The sequence below is a fragment of the Drosophila mauritiana genome, unplaced genomic scaffold (assembly GCF_004382145.1).
Source record: "Drosophila mauritiana strain mau12 unplaced genomic scaffold, ASM438214v1 Y_00, whole genome shotgun sequence".
Classification (NCBI taxonomy): Eukaryota; Metazoa; Arthropoda; class Insecta; order Diptera; family Drosophilidae; genus Drosophila; species Drosophila mauritiana.
The window spans coordinates 14,370-41,208 of record NW_022881539.1 but is presented as its reverse complement, the minus strand read 5'-3'; the positions used below and the strand labels follow the sequence as shown (position 1 = coordinate 41,208).

Below are 26,839 nucleotides of genomic sequence, written 5' to 3'. Positions count from 1 at the left end.
GATAGAAATTTGTCAGTCAAATAAAACTATGAGAAAATATCGAAAAGTTTTTAAAGATGTGGGCGTGGCAGTGTTGGGGGGTGTGGTATGCGTACATCTATTTAGAGTACATATTTACATAGAGTACAATGTACTCAGAATACTTGCATAAATCAATACCATAACTACATACGCATTGGCAGTGCTAGCATAAACAATAATGTTCAAGTGGAAGTGTTATATGATTGCCCGCTTCTTAGGCACACTGCACAAATGCATGGTCAGCATTCCCACGCTAACCAAATGCCGCTATATACATACTGTGCGCACATAGCATTTTCGCTCAACTCTTTAACATACATATATATAAGCCGCTTCCCTGCCGACTTCACCACGCAGCGAAGGCCCAATTCATAGCCTAAGAACAATATTGTATTAGCTGTAGCAATCAGTCGAGTTTACCCACTGACACGAGTATAACTATTGAATAAACGGAGCTATGTTCCATAAAGAAACAACCAACGGATTTTCAATATTACACGGGTTTAAGGTCTTAGAGTGGGCGTATGAAAAATGTTTATTTGCAAATCGTTAGAAAATTACAAGACTAATAAAAATAAGGAAAAATATCAAGACGGGTATAAAAAAACCCCTGCAAGAATCCCCCGCTCATCACGCCACACACTCGTCATAACCAAAACCCGCAGAGACACACACCGACAGATCTAAATCAGCAGAGCCAACACAGGCAGAGCCTGCCCCGCTGCACGCCGATCGGAAATCGTTTCCATGAAGTCGAAGGTGGCGGACGTTTGTCCTAGGATCAGATTCGGTACGGGTATAAAAATATCAAATAATTTTTCAAAAATGGGCAAGGCAGTTCTGGCTGGTTTCCAGGCATCATCAAAACCTTGTTTCGATAGATCGATAGAAATTTATAATACTTATACAAAAATCAAAGATTATCAAAACAATTTTCAAAAGCGTGGGCGTCGACGCAGCACAACACACCCACTCATACGCCTATAAACCGCCCAAAACTGCCACTCCCATTTATTCACCAATATCTTTTGATATCCAACAAAAATTATGAAATTTCTCGTTCGCATTTCCACTATCTGAGCAACGGGTATCTGATAGTCGGTGAAGTGGAGGTAGCAATTTCTCTTGTTGTCATATGAATTTAAATGTTTGTCCGATTTTTAGATTGTTAAGTACAAGATATAGAAATAATAATAAAATTATTATTAATTACTTTTAGAACTGCACCCCGGGAGGGTGCCTATGTTAACGGTCTTTTCATGGAGGGAGCACGATGGGACATGAAAATGGGAAGCATTGCAGACGCCTTTTTAAAGGAACTTTTTCCAGCTATGCCAGTTCTTTACATAAAGGCAGTTACCCAGGACAAACAGGATACTAAAGGATACTTGGATTTGCTCCCCGGTTTTTATTTTGTGTTTGTCAAACCAGCCGTGGTTTTTAAATAATCTTCTTTAATTATCATATATTTAAACATAATTATTAAAGATCCGTTCGCTTCGCGAGTGATTCTTTTGTGATTTGTGCAGTAGTTTAAACAAATATACAAAGTAGTTTGCATTTTTCGTCTCTTTGTTTTGTTTACTCTCCTTTTTTGTGCGTTGTTTGCAGTGGTGTTTGGTGTTGTTTTTTGCATGCACATATACTGCACTTTTCGCTCTCACTCTCTCTCTTTCGCTCTCCAACACAAAATCTAAATTTCTCAGCGTGCAGACTGCTCTCGTACGGTTCTTTTAACAGCTCGCTTGAAAGTTTTGGTCTTGTGTTTTCGTGCACGCACAGTGGTCTGATTTCAGTTAAACATGGAATAACGTTGCCAGGTTATAAAACCTGAGCAGCCAAAAATGACTTGTTGGCTATGTGATAGAATGGTGCATACTAAGTGCGCGGTTTTAATGGCCGTACAAGTGATGACCTAGCAAAGGGTAAAAATCTATATTACTGTTGTGATGCTTGCCTTGTGGTTGCGAACGAGATGAAATCGTTTATGCGCCAAACTAAAGGTGGCTTGAAAGAACTGATCAACAGTTTTGGCGTAGCTAGAGAGAGTTTTCGTCGAGCCGATGATCTTATTTCCGCGCTTAATTCACAGTTTAATGACCTTAAGCTATTAGATGAATCTCCAAAGCGCAAAAAAGCCGCTGGTGGTAGGCTGCCTAAGGCCCCGCAACCACGGGCAAATGATCAACAACTCCACAACTGATCAGCTGTCAATCGCATCAAATCCACATATGCTGCTTAGATCGGCAGCTAAAAAAGATTCGGAGCAATCCGATCAATCAGCTGTGGATGGACCCCACCCTATGATTTCTAAATATTCCGAATTGTCTGCACTGGTTTCTCAACCAGTGATTCCACCTGTCTCGATTAGTTTACCACCACAAGGGAACATTGAGTCCGGACTACCGGCACAAGTTGGTGCTTCAGAAATACAATCTGCAGGGCCAAAACCCCTCGCGGTGGTTCCACTAAAGAAACAAATTTTTGTTTCTCGGCTTTCCCCTGATCAAACATCGTCGGATGTATTGTCTTATATACAAGACAAAACAAAAGCCGATAATATAAAAGTGTAAAAATTTAACTTCTCTTACGCTAGGGACATATCATCTTTCAAGATAACTGTCCCAAACGAGCTCTTTTCGACCATATGTTTTAGGGATTTTTGGCCGGATAGTATGGTGGTAAAAGAGTTTGAAGCTAAGATCAAAAATAAGAAAAAGGTGGAATTAAACTTCCCTCACGTGGCCAGACCACTGCACCAACCGCCTCTTCATCTTCTTCCTCTTCAAAAAACTAACTACAAAACTTACTATCTCCTATCAAAATGTTAGAGGCTTGCGTAGCAAATAAATCAAATTGTATTGTGATAGTCTTTCATTTGCATCCCATATTATAGTGCTCACAGAGACTTGGTTAAAGCCGGAGATACTTAACTCCGAAGTCATGCCAGGTATGTACACTATATATATTTTTGACCGTCCCTCCAGACGGGGAGGTGGAGTCTTAATTGCGGTTAGATCTACCCTCACGTCGGAGGAGTTACTTTTGGACGATTCCCGTAACTCGGAATTCGTATGTGTAAAGCTGTCTTTTCCCGACAGATCAGTTTATATTACGTGCTCCTATATTCCGCCATCTTCTGAATTCCCAGAATATCAGAATCATCTTTCCGCTATCCAGTCCATCTTGAATAAACTTTCTGACAGGACCAATTGGTAGTTCTAGGTGATTTTAATATACCTGGCACAATGTGGTCCCAAGAAAAACAATCGAATATCCTTCTCCCTTTAGCACAACATGACTTTATAGACGGCTTGCTCGACTTATCGCTGTCGCAAGTTAATTATATTCCAAATTCTCTTGGTCGACTTTTAGATCTATGTTTTGTAACAAGTCCTGAAAGTGTGTTTCTGTCCAGGGTAGTACCTCTTACTCAACCTGAAGATCAATATCATCCTACTTTCGAGGTGGAAATCGACTTAGGTACTGTATTAAAAGTAAATTCAGAGAAGTCAACAAAGCGAATTCCCTGTTTTCGCAAGGCAAATTTTCGGAGGCTAAACAATTTTATAGCTGGCTTTAATTGGTCCGATCTTTACTACTGCAACATAATGGCGGATGCGATTAATATGTTTTATACCGCAATTAAATCATTTTTTGACTCTTGTGTTCCGATGTACTATCCGTCAATCTCTAAACCCTTCTTGGTTTAATAAAGAGTTGACACACCTAAGAAATGTAAAGTCCCGGCTCTATATGAAATTTAAAAATACCGGTTCTCACTCCATCCTTTGTAAATATTTAAGCGCTCGGTTAAACTTTACCGTGCTTAATGCTCAGTGCTACAAAAATTATTTAAACAGTTGTAAGTTACAGTTTGCAAAGGATCCGAAACAGTTTTATAATTTCGTTAACACTAAGCGAAAAACAAGTTCTTACCCTTCCTCGCTATTTTTTTAAAACATTACGGTTACATCGGATCAGGCAATAGCCGATCTATTCGCCAAGTTTTTTCGAACAACATATTCATCTTTACCTCATTCCGAACATCCATACTCGTATGTGGTATCTAAGTCGAATCTAATATTTTGCCAAACTAAAAACGAAAGCTCACTGCTTAACGATCTTCAGCGTGTTAAACCGGTCTATTCGCCAGGTCCCGATGGAATCCCCGGCTGTGTGCTCAAATTCTGTACGGAAGCCTTGTGCAAGCCTCTACTGAAACTGTTTACCTTATCTCTGGAATCTTCACAATTCCCTCATATATGGAAGGAGTCCTTTATGATTCCTCTTCACAAAAAAGTAGCAAACTGGATGCAAGCAATTGCAGAGGAATCTCTAAATTGTCGGCTATCCAAAACTTTTTGAAAATGTTATCACTCCGCATTTGCAGCACCTTTGTAGATCAATCATATCACCGTGTCAACACGGTTTTATGAAACGCAGATCAACAACCACTAACCTCTTGGAGCTAACTTCTTTCGTAATACAGGGTTTCAAAAATAATCTTCAAACAGATGTCATCTACACTGATTTTAGTAAAGCATTTGACTCTGTTAATCATTATCTTCTAATAAGAAAACTTGATCTTATAGGTATCCCTGTTGATCATCTAAATTTGATTTTAAGCCATCTGAATAGCAGGACACAACAAGTCCTCTTTAAAAATTCTTTATCTTCTATTCTCCGAGTCACATCCGGTGTCCCACAAGGGAGCCATCATGGTCCGCTTCTTTTTACCTTATTCATTAACGACCTCCCATTGATAATAAAACATTCGCGTGTACTTATGTACGCAGACGATGTTAAATTATGCCTCCAGTACAAGGACACTTCGTGCTATTTGGACTTACAATCCGATCTAGACCGATTTTAAATATGGTGCCGTGATAACATATTACACTCCAAGTGTAAAGTTATGACCTTTTGTCGTGCCAACCCAATACGCACGACTTACACTCTAAGTGGGTGCTCTTTGGACAGAATAACACGAGTTTATGATCTTGGTGTTCTTCTGGACCCAAAACTAAAATTTTCTGACCATATTTCGTCTTTTGTCAATAAGGCCAGGGGTGTGCTTGGTTTTATAAAAAGGTGGTCTAAGGAATTTGATGATCCTTACTTGACTAAAACCTTATTTATTTCGTTAGTCCGTCCGATTCTCCACAATACGCATTCCACTCGGACCGCATTGAATCGGTCAAAAAAAATTTCTTACTTTTTGCCTTGCGGCGTCTAAATTGGGATGCAAACCGTATATTACCTCCTTATTCCAGTACACTACTTTTAATTAATTTACCGTCCCTAGCTAACCCTAAAACTATGCTTGGAACAGTCTTTATTTTTAAGCTTATTCGTGGGGATGTTAAGTGTCTCGAATTGATTAGTCGGCTTAACTTCTCGGTTCTAAGTAGATTCACTAGAAACTATATACCCCTTATCTTAAATCATTGTATGAGAAAATATCGAAAAGTTTTTAAAGATGTTGGCGTGGCAGTGTTGGGCGGGTGTGGTATGCGTACATCTATTTAGAGTACATATTTACATAGAGTAAAATGTACTCAGAATACTTGCATAAATCAATACCATAACTACATACGCATTGGCAGTGCTAGCATAAACAATAATGTTCAATTGGAAGCGTTATATGATCGCCCGCTTCTTAGGCACACTGCACAAATGCATGGTCAGCATTCCCACGCTAACCAAATGCCGCTATATACATACTGTGCGCACATAGCATTTTCGCTCAACTCTTTTAACATACAAGTTATCCAACCCATGAACATAGCTCCCTTCCACAATTTATAAACAAATTCCAATTCTCAATCTCGTCGGAATTGCCCTTGTCTTTGTTTTTGTCATTGCCTTTGCCAGCACTCAGCTACCCGCTAACATAAGCAACCCAAACTTAACGTAAGCACAGCTTCCTCTTGGAGACCAAGCCACGGCCGACTTATTGCGTATCAATCAAAAATTGCATCGATCAGCATAATTGAATTTCACAATGCAGTGGAAAATTTCCAGCATAAAGCTTTTATCGAAAGTTCGGTAATTTTCCGAAAGAAAAGCTTCTGGCCGAGGTTGATTGGATTAGGACTTAGAATTTGAAGATGAGTCTTTAAGAATCGGGAGTCTGAATCGGGACGAGATCGTCAACAGCTCGAAGTTAAACATAAGTTACCAAGTGTCTCGTAATAGTATAAGTGAACAAGTTTATCTACTGAAACTGTTTACCTTATCTCTGGAATCTTCACAATTCCCTCATATATGGAAGGAGTCCTTTATGATTCCTCTTCACAAAAAAGTAGCAAACTGGATGCAAGCAATTGCAGAGGAATCTCTAAATTGTCGGCTATCCCAAATCTTTTTGAAAATGTTATCACTCCGCATTTGCAGCACCTTTGTAGATCATTCATATCACCGTGTCAACACCTCTTGGAGCTAACTTCTTTCGTAATACAGGGTTTCAAAAATAATCTTCAAACAGATGTCATCTACACTGATTTTAGTAAAGCATTTGACTCTGTTAATCATTACCTTCTAATAAGAAAACTTGATCTTATAGGTATCCCTGTTGATCATCTAAATTTGATTTTAAGCCATCTGAATAGCAGGACACAACAAGTCCTCTTTAAAAATTCTTTATCTTCTATTCTCCGAGTCACATCCGGTGTCCCACAAGGGAGCCATCATGGTCCGCTTCTATTTACCTTATTCATTAACGACCTCCCATTAATAATAAAACATTCGCGTGTACTTATGTACGCAGACGATGTTAAATTATGCCTCCAGTACAAGGACACTTCGTGCTATTTGGACTTACAATCCGATCTAGACCGATTTTAAATATGGTGCCGTGATAACATATTACACTCCAAGTGTAAAGTTATGACCTTTTGTCGTGCCAACCCAATACGCACGACTTACACTCTAAGTGGGTGCTCTTTGGACAGAATAACACGAGTTTATGATCTTGGTGTTCTTCTGGACCCAAAACTAAAATTTTCTGACCATATTTCGTCTTTTGTCAATAAGGCCAGGGGTGTGCTTGGTTTTATAAAAAGGTGGTCTAAGGAATTTGATGATCCTTACTTGACTAAAACCTTATTTATTTCGTTAGTCCGTCCGATTCTCCACAATACGCATTCCACTCGGACCGCATTGAATCGGTCAAAAAAAATTTCTTACTTTTTGCCTTGCGGCGTCTAAATTGGGATGCAAACCGTATATTACCTCCTTATTCCAGTACACTACTTTTAATTAATTTACCGTCCCTAGCTAACCCTAAAACTATGCTTGGAACAGTCTTTATTTTTAAGCTTATTCGTGGGGATGTTAAGTGTCTCGAATTGATTAGTCGGCTTAACTTCTCGGTTCTAAGTAGATTGACTAGAAACTATATACCCCTTATCTTAAATCATTGTATGAGAAAATATCGAAAAGTTTTTAAAGATGTTGGCGTGGCAGTGTTGGGCGGGTGTGGTATGCGTACATCTATTTAGAGTACATATTTACATAGAGTAAAATGTACTCAGAATACTTGCATAAATCAATACCATAACTACATACGCATTGGCAGTGCTAGCATAAACAATAATGTTCAATTGGAAGCGTTATATGATCGCCCGCTTCTTAGGCACACTGCACAAATGCATGGTCAGCATTCCCACGCTAACCAAATGCCGCTATATACATACTGTGCGCACATAGCATTTTCGCTCAACTCTTTTAACATACAAGTTATCCAACCCATGAACATAGCTCCCTTCCACAATTTATAAACAAATTCCAATTCTCAATCTCGTCGGAATTGCCCTTGTCTTTGTTTTTGTCATTGCCTTTGCCAGCACTCAGCTACCCGCTAACATAAGCAACCCAAACTTAACGTAAGCACAGCTTCCTCTTGGAGACCAAGCCACGGCCGACTTATTGCGTATCAATCAAAAATTGCATCGATCAGCATAATTGAATTTCACAATGCAGTGGAAAATTTCCAGCATAAAGCTTTTATCGAAAGTTCGGTAATTTTCCGAAAGAAAAGCTTCTGGCCGAGGTTGATTGGATTAGGACTTAGAATTTGAAGATGAGTCTTTAAGAATCGGGAGTCTGAATCGGGACGAGATCGTCAACAGCTCGAAGTTAAACATAAGTTACCAAGTGTCTCGTAATAGTATAAGTGAACAAGTTTATCTACTGAAACTGTTTACCTTATCTCTGGAATCTTCACAATTCCCTCATATATGGAAGGAGTCCTTTATGATTCCTCTTCACAAAAAAGTAGCAAACTGGATGCAAGCAATTGCAGAGGAATCTCTAAATTGTCGGCTATCCCAAAACTTTTTGAAAATGTTATCACTCCGCATTTGCAGCACCTTTGTAGATCATTCATATCACCGTGTCAACACCTCTTGGAGCTAACTTCTTTCGTAATACAGGGTTTCAAAAATAATCTTCAAACAGATGTCATCTACACTGATTTTAGTAAAGCATTTGACTCTGTTAATCATTACCTTCTAATAAGAAAACTTGATCTTATAGGTATCCCTGTTGATCATCTAAATTTGATTTTAAGCCATCTGAATAGCAGGACACAACAAGTCCTCTTTAAAAATTCTTTATCTTCTATTCTCCGAGTCACATCCGGTGTCCCACAAGGGAGCCATCATGGTCCGCTTCTATTTACCTTATTCATTAACGACCTCCCATTAATAATAAAACATTCGCGTGTACTTATGTACGCAGACGATGTTAAATTATGCCTCCAGTACAAGGACACTTCGTGCTATTTGGACTTACAATCCGATCTAGACCGATTTTAAATATGGTGCCGTGATAACATATTACACTCCAAGTGTAAAGTTATGACCTTTTGTCGTGCCAACCCAATACGCACGACTTACACTCTAAGTGGGTGCTCTTTGGACAGAATAACACGAGTTTATGATCTTGGTGTTCTTCTGGACCCAAAACTAAAATTTTCTGACCATATTTCGTCTTTTGTCAATAAGGCCAGGGCTGTGCTTGGTTTTATAAAAAGGTGGTCTAAGGAATTTGATGATCCTTACTTGACTAAAACCTTATTTATTTCGTTAGTCCGTCCGATTCTCCACAATACGCATTCCACTCGGACCGCATTGAATCGGTCAAAAAATAATTCTTACTTTTTGCCTTGCGGCGTCTAAATTGGGATGCAAACCGTATATTACCTCCTTATTCCAGTACACTACTTTTAATTAATTTACCGTCCCTAGCTAACCCTAGAACTATGCTTGGAACAGTCTTTATTTTTAAGCTTATTCGTGGGGATGTTAAGTGTCTCGACTTGATTAGTCGGCTTAACTTCTCGGTTCTAAGTAGATTCACTAGAAACTATATACCCCTTATCTTAAATCATTGTAGATCTAACTATGAGTTGCATGACCCTTACAGAGTTTAATGTTCTGACTATAATAGACTTTATCCTATTATCTGTAATATTGACTCTCTGCCGCTCTTAAAGCAATCGATTTTTTTTAATATTTAATATAGTTATTTTACATTATATTCATTTCCTCGTTCATGTTCTCTTTTTTATATCGCGTCTATACCTTCTCGCGAATCGAGCCGTACGATACACGGCAGCGCCACTCGGTCGGTTGGGCGGGAGGTAGAAACCGTGCGAAAAACAAAAAAAAAAGCATACAAAAATTATTGCAAATAAGCCCACCAACGCATTTAGTGAGTTACAGTCGGTAAAGACATTAAAGTTCCATAGCCACTACAGCTAGCATCCGTATGCAACTGAATTGGATATTTTGGGTCAAAAAATACAAGGACTGGTTTATCAGTAAGAGTAGAAATAACCTTTTTCCGTATCATTTCGTGTTCCGTTTTCCAAATAAATTTATTTTTCTCTGACGTAAAAAAATATTACGGTTTCATCAACTGTGAAAATCCCTTAATAAACTGTTTGAAGTAAATTGCTAATCCAATAAATGGCCTAAGCGATGTGACTGACTGTGGAGGCGGAAGAGTAGTCAACGGAACAGTATTTTGTTAATTTTTTTTTCGAATTTCACCATTTCATTATATCCTAAATATTGAACACTTTGTAATGTTGAATGAAAACCAGGCCTGCATCAGAACATCTAAAACAATTTGTAATCTTTCTAAAGCCTCACATTGTGTTCACGTCCATATAGACTATTACATAAGAATATGCAAGATCCCATAGCGCTTTCACTACGAAACGTTGAAAAATCAAAGGCGCATTTTTAAGCCCTAATGGGATGGATAAAAACTCATACTGGCTATCGGGTGTCACAAACGCTGTATACTCAATTGAATTCGCATTTAAGGGAATTTGGTAAAAGACACTAGCCATATCCTCTAAGTCTTTTTACTTGATCCTGTATGCAGCGGGTATTTATTAGCGACTGTGATTGAATTTAACTCTCTATGTATCCGAACCATATTTTTTCTTTACCAGATATGTAGGGCTTGCATAGGGCGAACAGCTTCGTCTAATTATATTACATTTCAGCAATTCGTCAATTTTTTCTCGAACTAAATCTAGCTCACATGAGCTTAATCCATATGGCCTTCTTTCTTGGATCAATTAGTCTTATTTTCATTTCGCCAACTTTTACTTTAGTACATCGGATACCCTTTATAAAAGAATTTGAGTACTTTGCCAACAATGAATGTAGTTTTATTTAATCCTGTTCCTAAAGTTCAGTATCATATCGACTGCCGGTGTATAAATTAATTATTTTGGTTCTTTACATTTTAAATTCGCTTGAAGAAATGATAATGTCAAAAATCTTTTACCTGAAAACGTAGTACTTAGCATTTTTATCTGCAGCGAGCATTCCGCTCCAGAATCAAAAGTGATTTCGAAAATTTGGCCTCTATGGATCCCTTAGGTACTGCACCAATCTTATTTGCACATTGGGTAGATATGTGACCCTGTTCACCGCACTTATAGCAAGTTACACTTGATTTTCCGCGTTGATGACCATCGTGTCTGTCATGTCGTTCTTTGCCGTTGACAAAATGATTTTGTTGCTTCCTAGGTCTGCTTTCAAACATTTTGTGTCCTCATTTCCCGCAGAAATTATTATTAATTATTAAAAGTGAACACTTTTAATTCGGTCTGTAAATCGCCTCTGGTTCGAACATTTGATGTAAAACTTAAACGCTGCAAACGGTAATCGTTGCCAGCAACGCGATTGTTTCAGACTCATCAATTTCTTCCGTGTTCATTTGGCGCCATTTCGTCGTTAGTTCTGTAACCATGCGGCTTGCATGGACTGCAAGACATTCGTCATGAGTCGTTCGTTTTGACATCATATTTAAAAACATGGCAGCGTATTTAGAAAGCAATGAATGAACAGTTCTTTAAACTCGAGCCAGGTCATGTTAGCGTAAAACACTTGAGAGAGCCATTGCAAAGGGCTGCATTTTCTTTCAAAATAATTTCTACGATTTTACACCACGACGAAGCGATTACGCCTGGCTTGTCTGGGTTGAATTGGGGTAGTTGAACCGCTTTACTTTGTCCTGCATCAGATCCCAATTCTGACGTTGAAGTATGCTCGTCTTTCATTAGAGCGTATCGCGTTTCAATGTCCTCGCAGGCGATAACTCAATCATACTGATCTTCTCTTTTTCTACCGCCAGTACCTAACCACAGTACCTAACCACACTCTGCGTCAACGTCCCGACGCATCGTCGTACAGCTACGCAGGCGACGCATCCCTGTCGCCCGCTCCAACGTTATTGTAACGGCGAATAGGAACAACCACAAGGCAAAGAAGCAAAACTTAAAATGATGAAATAATTCGAGTTCTTTCGAAATATTTTCATTCTAAGAAACCAGAAATCTTCGTACTCCGAAACTCTTCGTTCTGCCTATTACATACTTTTCAAACCAAGTGGAAAGTAGATGCTGATAAAAATATAGGGGCCAAAGAGGTGGAAAAGACGTATTGACGAAAAATGTGGTTTAACGTAATAAAACAACAACAAAATTTGATACAACAAGATATGAAGTGAATGCAACATTCTTAAGGTGTTAGGTGGGGGTAAAACTCTCGAAAGGGACACTTGAAGAAAATTTCAGATGCCGGAAAATGGATAGACCCACCTTTGACAGCCACGGAGATACCACTTCAACACCCTATGGAAAAAATCTTCACACAAGCCACACATCATCTGAACTTGGCTTGAAGCTCAAGCTGGTCATGGAAGGAGGGATGTGGCACACTGAGAGGAGCGATGTTCCTCTTCCGGATGGCAATGACTCCGATTGACAGCAGAAGTCGAACAACCATAAGGAGTGGATGTACACCACTAATTCATGTAAAGAAGTGTAATAAAGTATTGATGAAAATTACCACTGTTTTTTATACTTGCTGGCGGGTTAATACAGGTAGGGTTAAGATTTCTAGCGCAAACACACGCAAGTTATTTGCTTCAGAGAGTACGAGAGAATACAGATAGAACAAAAGCTTCCTTATTTTGAGCAGTAGGCAGTGGAGCGGTTGGGATAACTCTTCCAAAGGACGCAGGACCCACCGGCTGATCCCAAAAATGGAATCGTGGGCTAACAGGAAGCACGGCCAGGTAGACTTCTCCTCACCCAGGTGTTGAGTGAGCACGGTTGCTTTCGGGGCTACCTTAAGCGCTTCGTGCATGACAAGGTCAACGAAAAGCGGCAAAAGGGTATAATAGGATGCCTACCACGTCATCTTTGAGTGATAGTCTTCACCACGAGCGGCTAGTGGTGGAGGCGATTGCGGGAGACAGGGTCACTGCCGAATGGTGCCACTAATGCTGGACACCCGAGAACATGGGAGACAGCTTCTAAATATGCAGCGTCATGAAGACTCTACGGGTCCTAGGAAGGTGGAGGCGGTTTCCTGGCGGAATGGGTGGCAATGCTTTGCTGGAGTACCGCCCGAGCCGTCGCCCCTATTCGGTTCCACTACCCCTACGAGGTATATACAATTGTTACGTCGTTGTATGTTAAAAAAGAAATAATAAATAAAACAAGAGAGAGTCGAGTTCCCCGACTCAGCTAGTGTGAACGCTAAATTTCATAATTTTTCTGGGATATCGATATTGTGGAATAAAATAAAAAAAATATTTAAAAATTGTTCCAAAGTAAGGGCGTGACCGGCTTGGCGGCTTTAGGGCGTTAGAGCGGGCGTGCCAAAAAGATAGAAAAATTATGAAAAAATATCCAGCTTTGTGCGGTTAAAAGGCGTTAGAGTGATCGTGGCAAAAAGTTTTTTTAAGAAATCGATAGAAATTTGTCAGTCTAATAAAACTATGAGAAAATATCGAAAAGTTTTTAAAGATGTTGGCGTGGCAGTGTTGGGCGGGTGTGGTATGCGTACATCTATTTAGAGTACATATTTACATAGAGTACAATGTACTCAGAATACTTGCATAAATCAATACCATAACTACATACGCATTGGCAGTGCTAGCATAAACAATAATGTTCAAGTGGAAGCGTTATATGATCGCCCGCTTCTTAGGCACACTGCACAAATGCATGGTCAGCATTCCCACGCTAACCAAATGCCGCTATATACATACTGTGCGCACATAGCATTTTCGCTCAACTCTTTTAACATACAAGTTATCCAACCCATGAACATAGCTCCCTTCCACAATTTATAAACAAATTCCAATTCTCAATCTCGTCGGAATTGCCCTTGTCTTTGTTTTTGTCATTGCCTTTGCCAGCACTCAGCTACCCGCTAACATAAGCAACCCAAACTTAACGTAAACACAGCTTCCTCTTGGAGACCAAGCCACGGCCGACTTATTGCGTATCAATCAAAAATTGCATCGATCAGCATAATTGGATTTCACAATGCAGTGGAAAATTTCCAGCATAAAGCTTTTATCGAAAGTTCGGTAATTTTCCGAAAGAAAAGCTTCTGGCCGAGGTTGATTGGATTAGGACTTAGAATTTGAAGATGAGTCTGTAAGAATCGGGAGTCTGAATCGGGACGAGATCGTCAACAGCTCGAAGTTAAACATAAGTTACCAAGTGTCTCGTAATAGTATAAGTGAACAAGTTTATCTACTGAAACTGTTTACCTTATCTCTGGAATCTTCACAATTCCCTCATATATGGAAGGAGTCCTTTATGATTCCTCTTCACAAAAAAGTAGCAAACTGGATGCAAGCAATTGCAGAGGAATCTCTAAATTGTCGGCTATCCCAAAACTTTTTGAAAATGTTATCACTCCGCATTTGCAGCACCTTTGTAGATCATTCATATCACCGTGTCAACACGGTTTTATGAAACGCAGATCAACAACCACTAACCTCTTGGAGCTAACTTCTTTCGTAATACAGGGTTTCAAAAATAATCTTCAAACAGATGTCATCTACACTGATTTTAGTAAAGCATTTGACTCTGTTAATCATTACCTTCTAATAAGAAAACTTGATCTTATAGGTATCCCTGTTGATCATCTAAATTTGATTTTAAGCCATCTGAATAGCAGGACACAACAAACTGGATGCAAGCAATTGCAGAGGAATCTCTAAATTGTCGGCTATCCCAAAACTTTTTGAAAATGTTATCACTCCGCATTTGCAGCACCTTTGTAGATCATTCATATCACCGTGTCAACACCTCTTGGAGCTAACTTCTTTCGTAATACAGGGTTTCAAAAATAATCTTCAAACAGATGTCATCTACACTGATTTTAGTAAAGCATTTGACTCTGTTAATCATTACCTTCTAATAAGAAAACTTGATCTTATAGGTATCCCTGTTGATCATCTAAATTTGATTTTAAGCCATCTGAATAGCAGGACACAACAAGTCCTCTTTAAAAATTCTTTATCTTCTATTCTCCGAGTCACATCCGGTGTCCCACAAGGGAGCCATCATGGTCCGCTTCTATTTACCTTATTCATTAACGACCTCCCATTAATAATAAAACATTCGCGTGTACTTATGTACGCAGACGATGTTAAATTATGCCTCCAGTACAAGGACACTTCGTGCTATTTGGACTTACAATCCGATCTAGACCGATTTTAAATATGGTGCCGTGATAACATATTACACTCCAAGTGTAAAGTTATGACCTTTTGTCGTGCCAACCCAATACGCACGACTTACACTCTAAGTGGGTGCTCTTTGGACAGAATAACACGAGTTTATGATCTTGGTGTTCTTCTGGACCCAAAACTAAAATTTTCTGACCATATTTCGTCTTTTGTCAATAAGGCCAGGGCTGTGCTTGGTTTTATAAAAAGGTGGTCTAAGGAATTTGATGATCCTTACTTGACTAAAACCTTATTTATTTCGTTAGTCCGTCCGATTCTCCACAATACGCATTCCACTCGGACCGCATTGAATCGGTCAAAAAATAATTCTTACTTTTTGCCTTGCGGCGTCTAAATTGGGATGCAAACCGTATATTACCTCCTTATTCCAGTACACTACTTTTAATTAATTTACCGTCCCTAGCTAACCCTAGAACTATGCTTGGAACAGTCTTTATTTTTAAGCTTATTCGTGGGGATGTTAAGTGTCTCGACTTGATTAGTCGGCTTAACTTCTCGGTTCTAAGTAGATTCACTAGAAACTATATACCCCTTATCTTAAATCATTGTAGATCTAACTATGAGTTGCATGACCCGTACAGAGTTTAATGTTCTGTCCAGGCCTGCGTCAGAACATCTAAAACAATTTGTAATCTTTCTAAAGCCTCACATTGTGTTCACGTCCATATAGACTATTACATAAGAATATGCAAGATCCCATAGCGCTTTCACTACGAAACGTTGAAAAATCAAAGGCGCATTTTTAAGCCCTAATGGGATGGATAAAAACTCATACTGGCTATCGGGTGTCACAAACGCTGTATACTCAATTGAATTCGCATTTAAGGGAATTTGGTAAAAGACACTAGCCATATCCTCTAAGTCTTTTTACTTGATCCTGTATGCAGCGGGTATTTATTAGCGACTGTGATTGAATTTAACTCTCTATGTATCCGAACCATATTTTTTCTTTACCAGATATGTAGGGCTTGCATAAGGCGAACAGCTTCGTCTAATTATATTACATTTCAGCAATTCGTCAATTTTTTCTCGAACTAAATCTAGCTCACATGAGCTTAATCCATATGGCCTTCTTTCTTGGATCAATTAGTCTTATTTTCATTTCGCCAACTTTTACTTTAGTACATCGGATACCCTTTATAAAAGAATTTGAGTACTTTGCCAACAATGAATGTAGTTTTATTTAATCCTGTTCCTAAAGTTCAGTATCATATCGACTGCCGGTGTATAAATTAATTATTTTGGTTCTTTACATTTTAAATTCGCTTGAAGAAATGATAATGTCAAAAATCTTTTACCTGAAAACGTAGTACTTAGCATTTTTATCTGCAGCGAGCATTCCGCTCCAGAATCAAAAGTGATTTCGAAAATTTGGCCTCTATGGATCCCTTAGGTACTGCACCAATCTTATTTGCACATTGGGTAGATATGTGACCCTGTTCACCGCACTTATAGCAAGTTACACTTGATTTTCCGCGTTGATGACCATCGTGTCTGTCATGTCGTTCTTTGCCGTTGACAAAATGATTTTGTTGCTTCCTAGGTCTGCTTTCAAACATTTTGTGTCCTCATTTCCCGCAGAAATTATTATTAATTATTAAAAGTGAACACTTTTAATTCGGTCTGTAAATCGCCTCTGGTTCGAACATTTGATGTAAAACTTAAACGCTGCAAACGGTAATCGTTGCCAGCAACGCGATTGTTTCAGACTCATCAATTTCTTCCGTGTTCATTTGGCGCCATTTCGTCGTTAGTTCTGTAACCATGCGGCTTGCATGGACTGCAAGACATTCGTCATGAGTCGTTCGTTTTGACATCATATTTAAAAACATGGCAGCGTATTTAGAAAGCAATGAATGAACAGTTCTTTAAACTCGAGCCAGGTCATGTTAGCGTAAAACACTTGAGAGAGCCATTGCAAAGGGCTGCATTTTCTTTCAAAATAATTTCTACGATTTTACACCACGACGAAGCGATTACGCCTGGCTTGTCTGGGTTGAATTGGGGTAGTTGAACCGCTTTACTTTGTCCTGCATCAGATCCCAATTCTGACGTTGAAGTATGCTCGTCTTTCATTAGAGCGTATCGCGTTTCAATGTCCTCGCAGGCGATAACTCAATCATACTGATCTTCTCTTTTTCTACCGCCAGTACCTAACCACAGTACCTAACCACACTCTGCGTCAACGTCGCGACGCATCGTCGTACAGCTACGCAGGCGACGCATCCCTGTCGCCCGCTCCAACGTTATTGTAACGGCGAATAGGAACAACCACAAGGCAAAGAAGCAAAACTTAAAATGATGAAATAATTCGAGTTCTTTCGAAATATTTTCATTCTAAGAAACCAGAAATCTTCGTACTCCGAAACTCTTCGTTCTGCCTATTACATACTTTTCAAACCAAGTGGAAAGTAGATGCTGATAAAAATATAGGGGCCAAAGAGGTGGAAAAGACGTATTGACGAAAAATGTGGTTTAACGTAATAAAACAACAACAAAATTTGATACAACAAGATATGAAGTGAATGCAACATTCTTAAGGTGTTAGGTGGGGGTAAAACTCTCGAAAGGGACACTTGAAGAAAATTTCAGATGCCGGAAAATGGATAGACCCACCTTTGACAGCCACGGAGATACCACTTCAACACCCTATGGAAAAAATCTTCACACAAGCCACACATCATCTGAACTTGGCTTGAAGCTCAAGCTGGTCATGGAAGGAGGGATGTGGCACACTGAGAGGAGCGATGTTCCTCTTCCGGATGGCAATGACTCCGATTGACAGCAGAAGTCGAACAACCATAAGGAGTGGATGTACACCACTAATTCATGTAAAGAAGTGTAATAAAGTATTGATGAAAATTACCACTGTTTTTTATACTTGCTGGCGGGTTAATACAGGTAGGGTTAAGATTTCTAGCGCAAACACACGCAAGTTATTTGCTTCAGAGAGTACGAGAGAATACAGATAGAACAAAAGCTTCCTTATTTTGAGCAGTAGGCAGTGGAGCGGTTGGGATAACTCTTCCAAAGGACGCAGGACCCACCGGCTGATCCCAAAAATGGAATCGTGGGCTAACAGGAAGCACGGCCAGGTAGACTTCTCCTCACCCAGGTGTTGAGTGAGCACGGCTGCTTTCGGGGCTACCTTAAGCGCTTCGTGCATGACAAGGTCAACGAAAAGCGGCAAAAGGGTATAATAGGATGCCTACCACGTCATCTTTGAGTGATAGTCTTCACCACGAGCGGCTAGTGGTGGAGGCGATTGCGGGAGACAGGGTCACTGCCGAATGGTGCCACTAATGCTGGACACCCGAGAACATGGGAGACAGCTTCTAAATATGCAGCGTCATGAAGACTCTACGGGTCCTAGGAAGGTGGAGGCGGTTTCCTGGCGGAATGGGTGGCAATGCTTTGCTGGAGTACCGCCCGAGCCGTCGCCCCTATTCGGTTCCACTACCCCTACGAGGTATATACAATTGTTACGTCGTTGTATGTTAAAAAAGAAATAATAAATAAAACAAGAGAGAGTCGAGTTCCCCGACTCAGCTAGTGTGAACGCTAAATTTCATAATTTATATATCGATATTGTGGAATAAAATAAAAAATAAAAAAAAATATTTAAAAATTGTTCCAAAGTAAGGGCGTGACCGGCTTGGCGGCTTTAGGGCGTTAGAGCGGGCGTGCCAAAAAGATAGAAAAATTATGAAAAAATATCCAGCTTTGTGCGGTTAAAAGGCGTTAGAGTGATCGTGGCAAAAAGTTTTTTTAAGAAATCGATAGAAATTTGTCAGTCTAATAAAACTATGAGAAAATATCGAAAAGTTTTTAAAGATGTTGGCGTGGCAGTGTTGGGCGGGTGTGGTATGCGTACATCTATTTAGAGTACATATTTACATAGAGTACAATGTACTCAGAATACTTGCATAAATCAATACCATAACTACATACGCATTGGCAGTGCTAGCATAAACAATAATGTTCAAGTGGAAGCGTTATATGATCGCCCGCTTCTTAGGCACACTGCACAAATGCATGGTCAGCATTCCCACGCTAACCAAATGCCGCTATATACATACTGTGCGCACATAGCATTTTCGCTCAACTCTTTTAACATACAAGTTATCCAACCCATGAACATAGCTCCCTTCCACAATTTATAAACAAATTCCAATTCTCAATCTCGTCGGAATTGCCCTTGTCTTTGTTTTTGTCATTGCCTTTGCCAGCACTCAGCTACCCGCTAACATAAGCAACCCAAACTTAACGTAAACACAGCTTCCTCTTGGAGACCAAGCCACGGCCGACTTATTGCGTATCAATCAAAAATTGCATCGATCAGCATAATTGGATTTCACAATGCAGTGGAAAATTTCCAGCATAAAGCTTTTATCGAAAGTTCGGTAATTTTCCGAAAGAAAAGCTTCTGGCCGAGGTTGATTGGATTAGGACTTAGAATTTGAAGATGAGTCTGTAAGAATCGGGAGTCTGAATCGGGACGAGATCGTCAACAGCTCGAAGTTAAACATAAGTTACCAAGTGTCTCGTAATAGTATAAGTGAACAAGTTTATCTACTGAAACTGTTTACCTTATCTCTGGAATCTTCACAATTCCCTCATATATGGAAGGAGTCCTTTATGATTCCTCTTCACAAAAAAGTAGCAAACTGGATGCAAGCAATTGCAGAGGAATCTCTAAATTGTCGGCTATCCCAAAACTTTTTGAAAATGTTATCACTCCGCATTTGCAGCACCTTTGTAGATCATTCATATCACCGTGTCAACACGGTTTTATGAAACGCAGATCAACAACCACTAACCTCTTGGAGCTAACTTCTTTCGTAATACAGGGTTTCAAAAATAATCTTCAAACAGATGTCATCTACACTGATTTTAGTAAAGCATTTGACTCTGTTAATCATTACCTTCTAATAAGAAAACTTGATCTTATAGGTATCCCTGTTGATCATCTAAATTTGATTTTAAGCCATCTGAATAGCAGGACACAACAAGTCCTCTTTAAAAATTCTTTATCTTCTATTCTCCGAGTCACATCCGGTGTCCCACAAGGGAGCCATCATGGTCCGCTTCTATTTACCATATTCATTAACGACCTCCCATTAATAATAAAACATTCGCGTGTACTTATGTACGCAGACGATGTTAAATTATGCCTCCAGTACAAGGACACTTCGTGCTATTTGGACTTACAATCCGATCTAGACCGATTTTAAATATGGTGCCGTGATAACATATTACACTCCAAGTGTAAAGTTATGACCTTTTGTCGTGCCAACCCAATACGCACGACTTACACTCTAAGTGGGTGCTCTTTGGACAGAATAACACGAGTTTATGATCTTGGTGTTCTTCTGGACCCAAAACTAAAATTTTCTGACCATATTTCGTCTTTTGTCAATAAGGCCAGGGCTGTGCTTGGTTTTATAAAAAGGTGGTCTAAGGAATTTGATGATCCTTACTTGACTAAAACCTTATTTATTTCGTTAGTCCGTCCGATTCTCCACAATACGCATTCCACTCGGACCGCATTGAATCGGTCAAAAAATAATTCTTACTTTTTGCCTTGCGGCGTCTAAATTGGGATGCAAACCGTATATTACCTCCTTATTCCAGTACACTACTTTTAATTAATTTACCGTCCCTAGCTAACCCTAGAACTATGCTTGGAACAGTCTTTATTTTTAAGCTTATTCGTGGGGATGTTAAGTGTCTCGACTTGATTAGTCGGCTTAACTTCTCGGTTCTAAGTAGATTCACTAGAAACTATATACCCCTTATCTTAAATCATTGTAGATCTAACTATGAGTTGCATGACCCTTACAGAGTTTAATGTTCTGACTATAATAGACTTTATCCTATTATCTGTAATATTGACTCTCTGCCGCTCTTAAAGCAATCGATTTTAACTTTTCTATTACTATTCTATTAGATTTTACTAACACTAATATTTAATATAGTTATTTTACATTATATTCATTTCCTCGTTCATGTTCTCTTTTTTATATCGCGTCTATACCTTCTCGCGAATCGAGCCGTACGATACACGGCAGCGCCACTCGGTCGGTTGGGCGGGAGGTAGAAACCGTGCGAAAAACAAAAAAAAAAGCATACAAAAATTATTGCAAATAAGCCCACCAACGCATTTAGTGAGTTACAGTCGGTAAAGACATTAAAGTTCCATAGCCACTACAGCTAGCATCCGTATGCAACTGAATTGGATATTTTGGGTCAAAAAATACAAGGACTGGTTTATCAGTAAGAGTAGAAATAACCTTTTTGCGTATCAGTTCGTGTTCCGTTTTCCAAATAAATTTATTTTTGTCTGACGTAAAAAAATATTACGGTTTCATCAACTGTGAAAATCCCTTAATAAACTGTTTGAAGTAAATTGCTAATCCAATAAATGGCCTAAGCGATGTGACTGACTGTGGAGGCGGAAGAGTAGTCAACGGAACAGTATTTTGTTAATTTTTTTTCGAATTTCACCATTTCATTATATCCTAAATATTGAACACTTTGTAATGTTGAATGAAAACCAGGCCTGCGTCAGAACATCTAAAACAATTTGTAATCTTTCTAAAGCCTCACATTGTGTTCACGTCCATATAGACTATTACATAAGAATATGCAAGATCCCATAGCGCTTTCACTACGAAACGTTGAAAAATCAAAGGCGCATTTTTAAGCCCTAATGGGATGGATAAAAACTCATACTGGCTATCGGGTGTCACAAACGCTGTATACTCAATTGAATTCGCATTTAAGGGAATTTGGTAAAAGACACTAGCCATATCCTCTAAGTCTTTTTACTTGATCCTGTATGCAGCGGGTATTTATTAGCGACTGTGATTGAATTTAACTCTCTATGTATCCGAACCATATTTTTTCTTTACCAGATATGTAGGGCTTGCATAAGGCGAACAGCTTCGTCTAATTATATTACATTTCAGCAATTCGTCAATTTTTTCTCGAACTAAATCTAGCTCGCATGAGCTTAATCCATATGGCCTTCTTTGAACTGTCTTTCTTGGATCAATTAGTCTTATTTTCATTTCGCCAACTTTTACTTTAGTACATCGGATACCCTTTATAAAAGAATTTGAGTACTTTGCCAACAATGAATGTAGTTTTATTTAATCCTGTTCCTAAAGTTCAGTATCAATATCGACTGCCGGTGTATAAATTAATTATTTTGGTTCTTTACATTTTAAATTCGCTTGAAGAAATGATAATGTCAAAAATCTTTTACCTGAAAACGTAGTACTTAGCATTTTTATCTGCAGCGAGCATTCCGCTCCAGAATCAAAAGTGATTTCGAAAATTTGGCCTCTATGGATCCCTTAGGTACTGCATTAATCTTATTTGCACATTGGGTAGATATGTGACCCTGTTCACCGCACTTATAGCAAGTTACACTTGATTTTCCGCGTTGATGACCATCGTGTCTGTCATGTCGTTCTTTGCCGTTGACAAAATGATTTTGTTGCTTCCTAGGTCTGCTTTCAAACATTTTGTGTCCTCATTTCCCGCAGAAATTATTATTAATTATTAAAAGTGAACACTTTTAATTCGGTCTGTAAATCGCCTCTGGTTCGAACATTTGATGTAAAACTTAAACGCTGCAAACGGTAATCGTTGCCAGCAACGCGATTGTTTCAGACTCATCAATTTCTTCCGTGTTCATTTGGCAGCATATTTAAAAACATGGCAGCGTATTTAGAAAGCAATGAATGAACAGTTCTTTAAACTCGAGCCAGGTCATGTTAGCGTAAAACACTTGAGAGAGCCATTGCAAAGGGCTGCATTTTCTTTCAAAATAATTTCTACGATTTTACACCACGACGAAGCGATTACGCCTGGCTTGTCTGGGTTGAATTGGGGTAGTTGAACCGCTTTACTTTGTCCTGCATCAGATCCCAATTCTGACGTTGAAGTATGCTCGTCTTTCATTAGAGCGTATCGCGTTTCAATGTCCTCGCAGGCGATAACTCAATCATACTGATCTTCTCTTTTTCTACCGCCAGTACCTAACCACAGTACCTAACCACACTCTGCGTCAACGTCGCGACGCATCGTCGTACAGCTACGCAGGCGACGCATCCCTGTCGCCCGCTCCAACGTTATTGTAACGGCGAATAGGAACAACCACAAGGCAAAGAAGCAAAACTTAAAATGATGAAATAATTCGAGTTCTTTCGAAATATTTTCATTCTAAGAAACCAGAAATCTTCGTACTCCGAAACTCTTCGTTCTGCCTATTACATACTTTTCAAACCAAGTGGAAAGTAGATGCTGATAAAAATATAGGGGCCAAAGAGGTGGAAAAGACGTATTGACGAAAAATGTGGTTTAACGTAATAAAACAACAACAAAATTTGATACAACAAGATATGAAGTGAATGCAACATTCTTAAGGTGTTAGGTGGGGGTAAAACTCTCGAAAGGGACACTTGAAGAAAATTTCAGATGCCGGAAAATGGATAGACCCACCTTTGACAGCCACGGAGATACCACTTCAACACCTTATGGAAAAAATCTTCACACAAGCCACACATCATCTGAACTTGGCTTGAAGCTCAAGCTGGTCATGGAAGGAGGGATGTGGCACACTGAGAGGAGCGATGTTCCTCTTCCGGATGGCAATGACTCCGATTGACAGCAGAAGTCGAACAACCATAAGGAGTGGATGTACACCACTAATTCATGTAAAGAAGTGTAATAAAGTATTGATGAAAATTACCACTGTTTTTTATACTTGCTGGCGGGTTAATACAGGTAGGGTTAAGATTTCTAGCGCAAACACACGCAAGTTATTTGCTTCGGGGAGTACGAGAGAATACAGATAGAACAAAAGCTTCCTTATTTTGAGCAGTAGGCAGTGGAGCGGTTGGGATAACTCTTCCAAAGGACGCAGGACCCACCGGCTGATCCCAAAAATGGAATCGTGGGCTAACAGGAAGCACGGCCAGGTAGACTTCTCCTCACCCAGGTGAGTGAGCACGGCTGCTTTCGGGGCTACCTTAAGCGCTTCGTGCATGACAAGGTCAACGAAATGCGGCAAAAGGGTATAATAGGATGCCTACCACGTCATCTTTGAGTGATAGTCTTCACCACGAGCGGCTAGTGGTGGAGGCGATTGCGGGAGACAGGGTCACTGCCGAATGGTGCCACTAATGCTGGACACCCGAGAACATGGGAGACAGCTTCTAAATATGCAGCGTCATGAAGACTCTACGGGTCCTAGGAAGGTGGAGGCGGTTTCCTGGCGGAATGGGTGGCAATGCTTTGCTGGAGTACCGCCCGAGCCGTCGCCCCTATTCGGTTCCACTACCCCTACGAGGTATATACAATTGTTACGTCGTTGTATGTTAAAAAAGAAATAATAAATAAAACAAGAGAGAGTCGAGTTCCCCGACTCAGCTAGTGTGAACGCTAAATTTCATAATTTTTCTGGGATATCGATATTGTAGAATAAAATGAGAAAAAATTTAAAAATTGTTCCAAAGTAAGGGCCTGACCGGCTTGGCGGCTTTAGGGCGTTAGAGCGGGCGTGCCAAAAAGATAGAAAAATTATAAAAAAATATCCAGCTTTGTGCGGTTAAAAGGCGTTAGAGTGATCGTGGCAAAAAGTTTTTTTAAGAAATCGATAGAAATTTGTCAGTCTAATAAAACTATGAGAAAATATCGAAAAGTTTTTAAAGATGTTGGCGTGGCAGTGTTGGGCGGGTGTGGTATGCGTACATCTATTTAGAGTACATATTTACATAGAGTACAATGTACTCAGAATACTTGCATAAATCAATACCATAACTACATACGCATTGGCAGTGCTAGCATAAACAATAATGTTCAAGTGGAAGCGTTATATGATCGCCCGCTTCTTAGGCACACTGCACAAATGCATGGTCAGCATTCCCACGCTAACCAAATGCCGCTATATACATACTGTGCGCACATAGCATTTTCGCTCAACTCTTTTAACATACAAGTTATCCAACCCATGAACATAGCTCCCTTCCACAATTTATAAACAAATTCCAATTCTCAATCTCGTCGGAATTGCCCTTGTCTTTGTTTTTGTCATTGCCTTTGCCAGCACTCAGCTACCCGCTAACATAAGCAACCCAAACTTAACGTAAACACAGCTTCCGCTTGGAGACCAAGCCACGGCCGACTTATTGCGTATCAATCAAAAATTGCATCGATCAGCATAATTGAATTTCACAATGCAGTGAAAAATTTCCAGCATAAAGCTTTTATCGAAAGTTCGGTAATTTTCCGAAAGAAAAGCTTCTGGCCGAGGTTGATTGGATTAGGACTTAGAATTTGAAGATGAGTCTGTAAGAATCGGGAGTCTGAATCGGGACGAGATCGTCAACAGCTCGAAGTTAAACATAAGTTACCAAGTGTCTCGTAATAGTATAAGTGAAAAAGTTTATCACCAAATAAATGTTAAATAATAAAAAAAAAAAATTTATTTTTTTAAATAAATAAAGAGTAACAATTTTAATTGGCGCCCAACGTGGGGCGGCGTATTCAAAAGTTCTAAATAAATATTAACGATAATAAGTTAAAAATAAAACGGAACTCGCGCCGCCAACAATCCATATTTTTAGTGGAAAAATTAAAACATCCACAACAATACAACGTCACCTAACTACTGTGAAAGTGATCGAGATAAAAACTTAATTGGAAATCAATAAATGCAATAATCCAATTAAGAATTTAACATAAAAAGGTGGACTGAATACTTAATACAAATTACGAGAACACAATAATAATAATAACATAAACATAACATAATAAAAATTCAGAACTCAACTACGAAACCAAAGAAATTCAAACAAATTCAATTTCAAAATTCAAATTCAAAAATAAAAAGGCTATATAAAAAATTGAAGGAAGACCCCAATAAATAATTATCAAGACGACCCAATTGAAGGAAGACTCCAAAAAAGAATTATTAAGAACAACCAATTGAAGGAAGACACCAAAAAAGAATTATTAAGAACAACCAATTGAAGGAAGACCCCTACCCTCCAACCCTCAACCATGGTACCGTTTTAAACTTTCAAGCGATTCTTTCTCGATTGGATTTTATCTATAGCGATAAAAGACCAATCCATATACTCGAATCAAAATTAAGCATCTTAAGGGATCTTAGGGACGCATGACCATTACCGAATTCTACAGCGAAGTAAATAAGAAAATGACGTTACTTATAAATAAAACTATAATGACTTATGGAAAGGACAGCCTAATAACCAAGGAAACAAATAAAACAATTAGGAGCAACGCGCTAAGAATTTTTATTTCTGGATTAAACGGTTCAATCTCAGAAACACTCTTCTCTCTCAACCCACCAGATTTGCCAAATGCTTTGGCAAAGTGTCAGGAATTAGAGTCTAACAACTTTAGAGCTCAATTTGCAAATAGGTATAATGGATTTAGAAGTGAAAACAGAAATCAAGGAAATAACCTTAGATTTGCCCCTAGACAGATTAATAATACACCAAATAGGATAAATAATAATTGGCCGCAAAACAGGAACTTCGGAGCGAATAACAATTGGAATTTTAATAATAATTCCAAAGTTCAACCACCACCACACCACAACTTCGGAACGAATAACAATTGGAATTTTAATAATAATTCCAAAGTTCAACCACCACCAGAACCTATGGAAGTAGACGACTCCATAAGAGTTCAA

The 26,839-nt window shown here is 39.1% G+C and overlaps 1 protein-coding gene across 1 annotated transcript in view; it reads left to right on the top strand.

Annotated features, from left to right (window-relative positions):
- LOC117149943 (dynein beta chain, ciliary-like) overlaps positions 1 to 26,839 on the top strand; it is a gene marked incomplete at its 3' end in the record, with an annotated part of 175,224 nt that overhangs the window by 134,037 nt on the left and 14,348 nt on the right. The window contains exon 4 of the mRNA XM_033316844.1: positions 1,241 to 1,438. Coding sequence (XP_033172735.1) covers positions 1,241 to 1,438 — 198 coding nt within the window. The remainder of the gene's footprint in view (positions 1 to 1,240; positions 1,439 to 26,839) is intronic.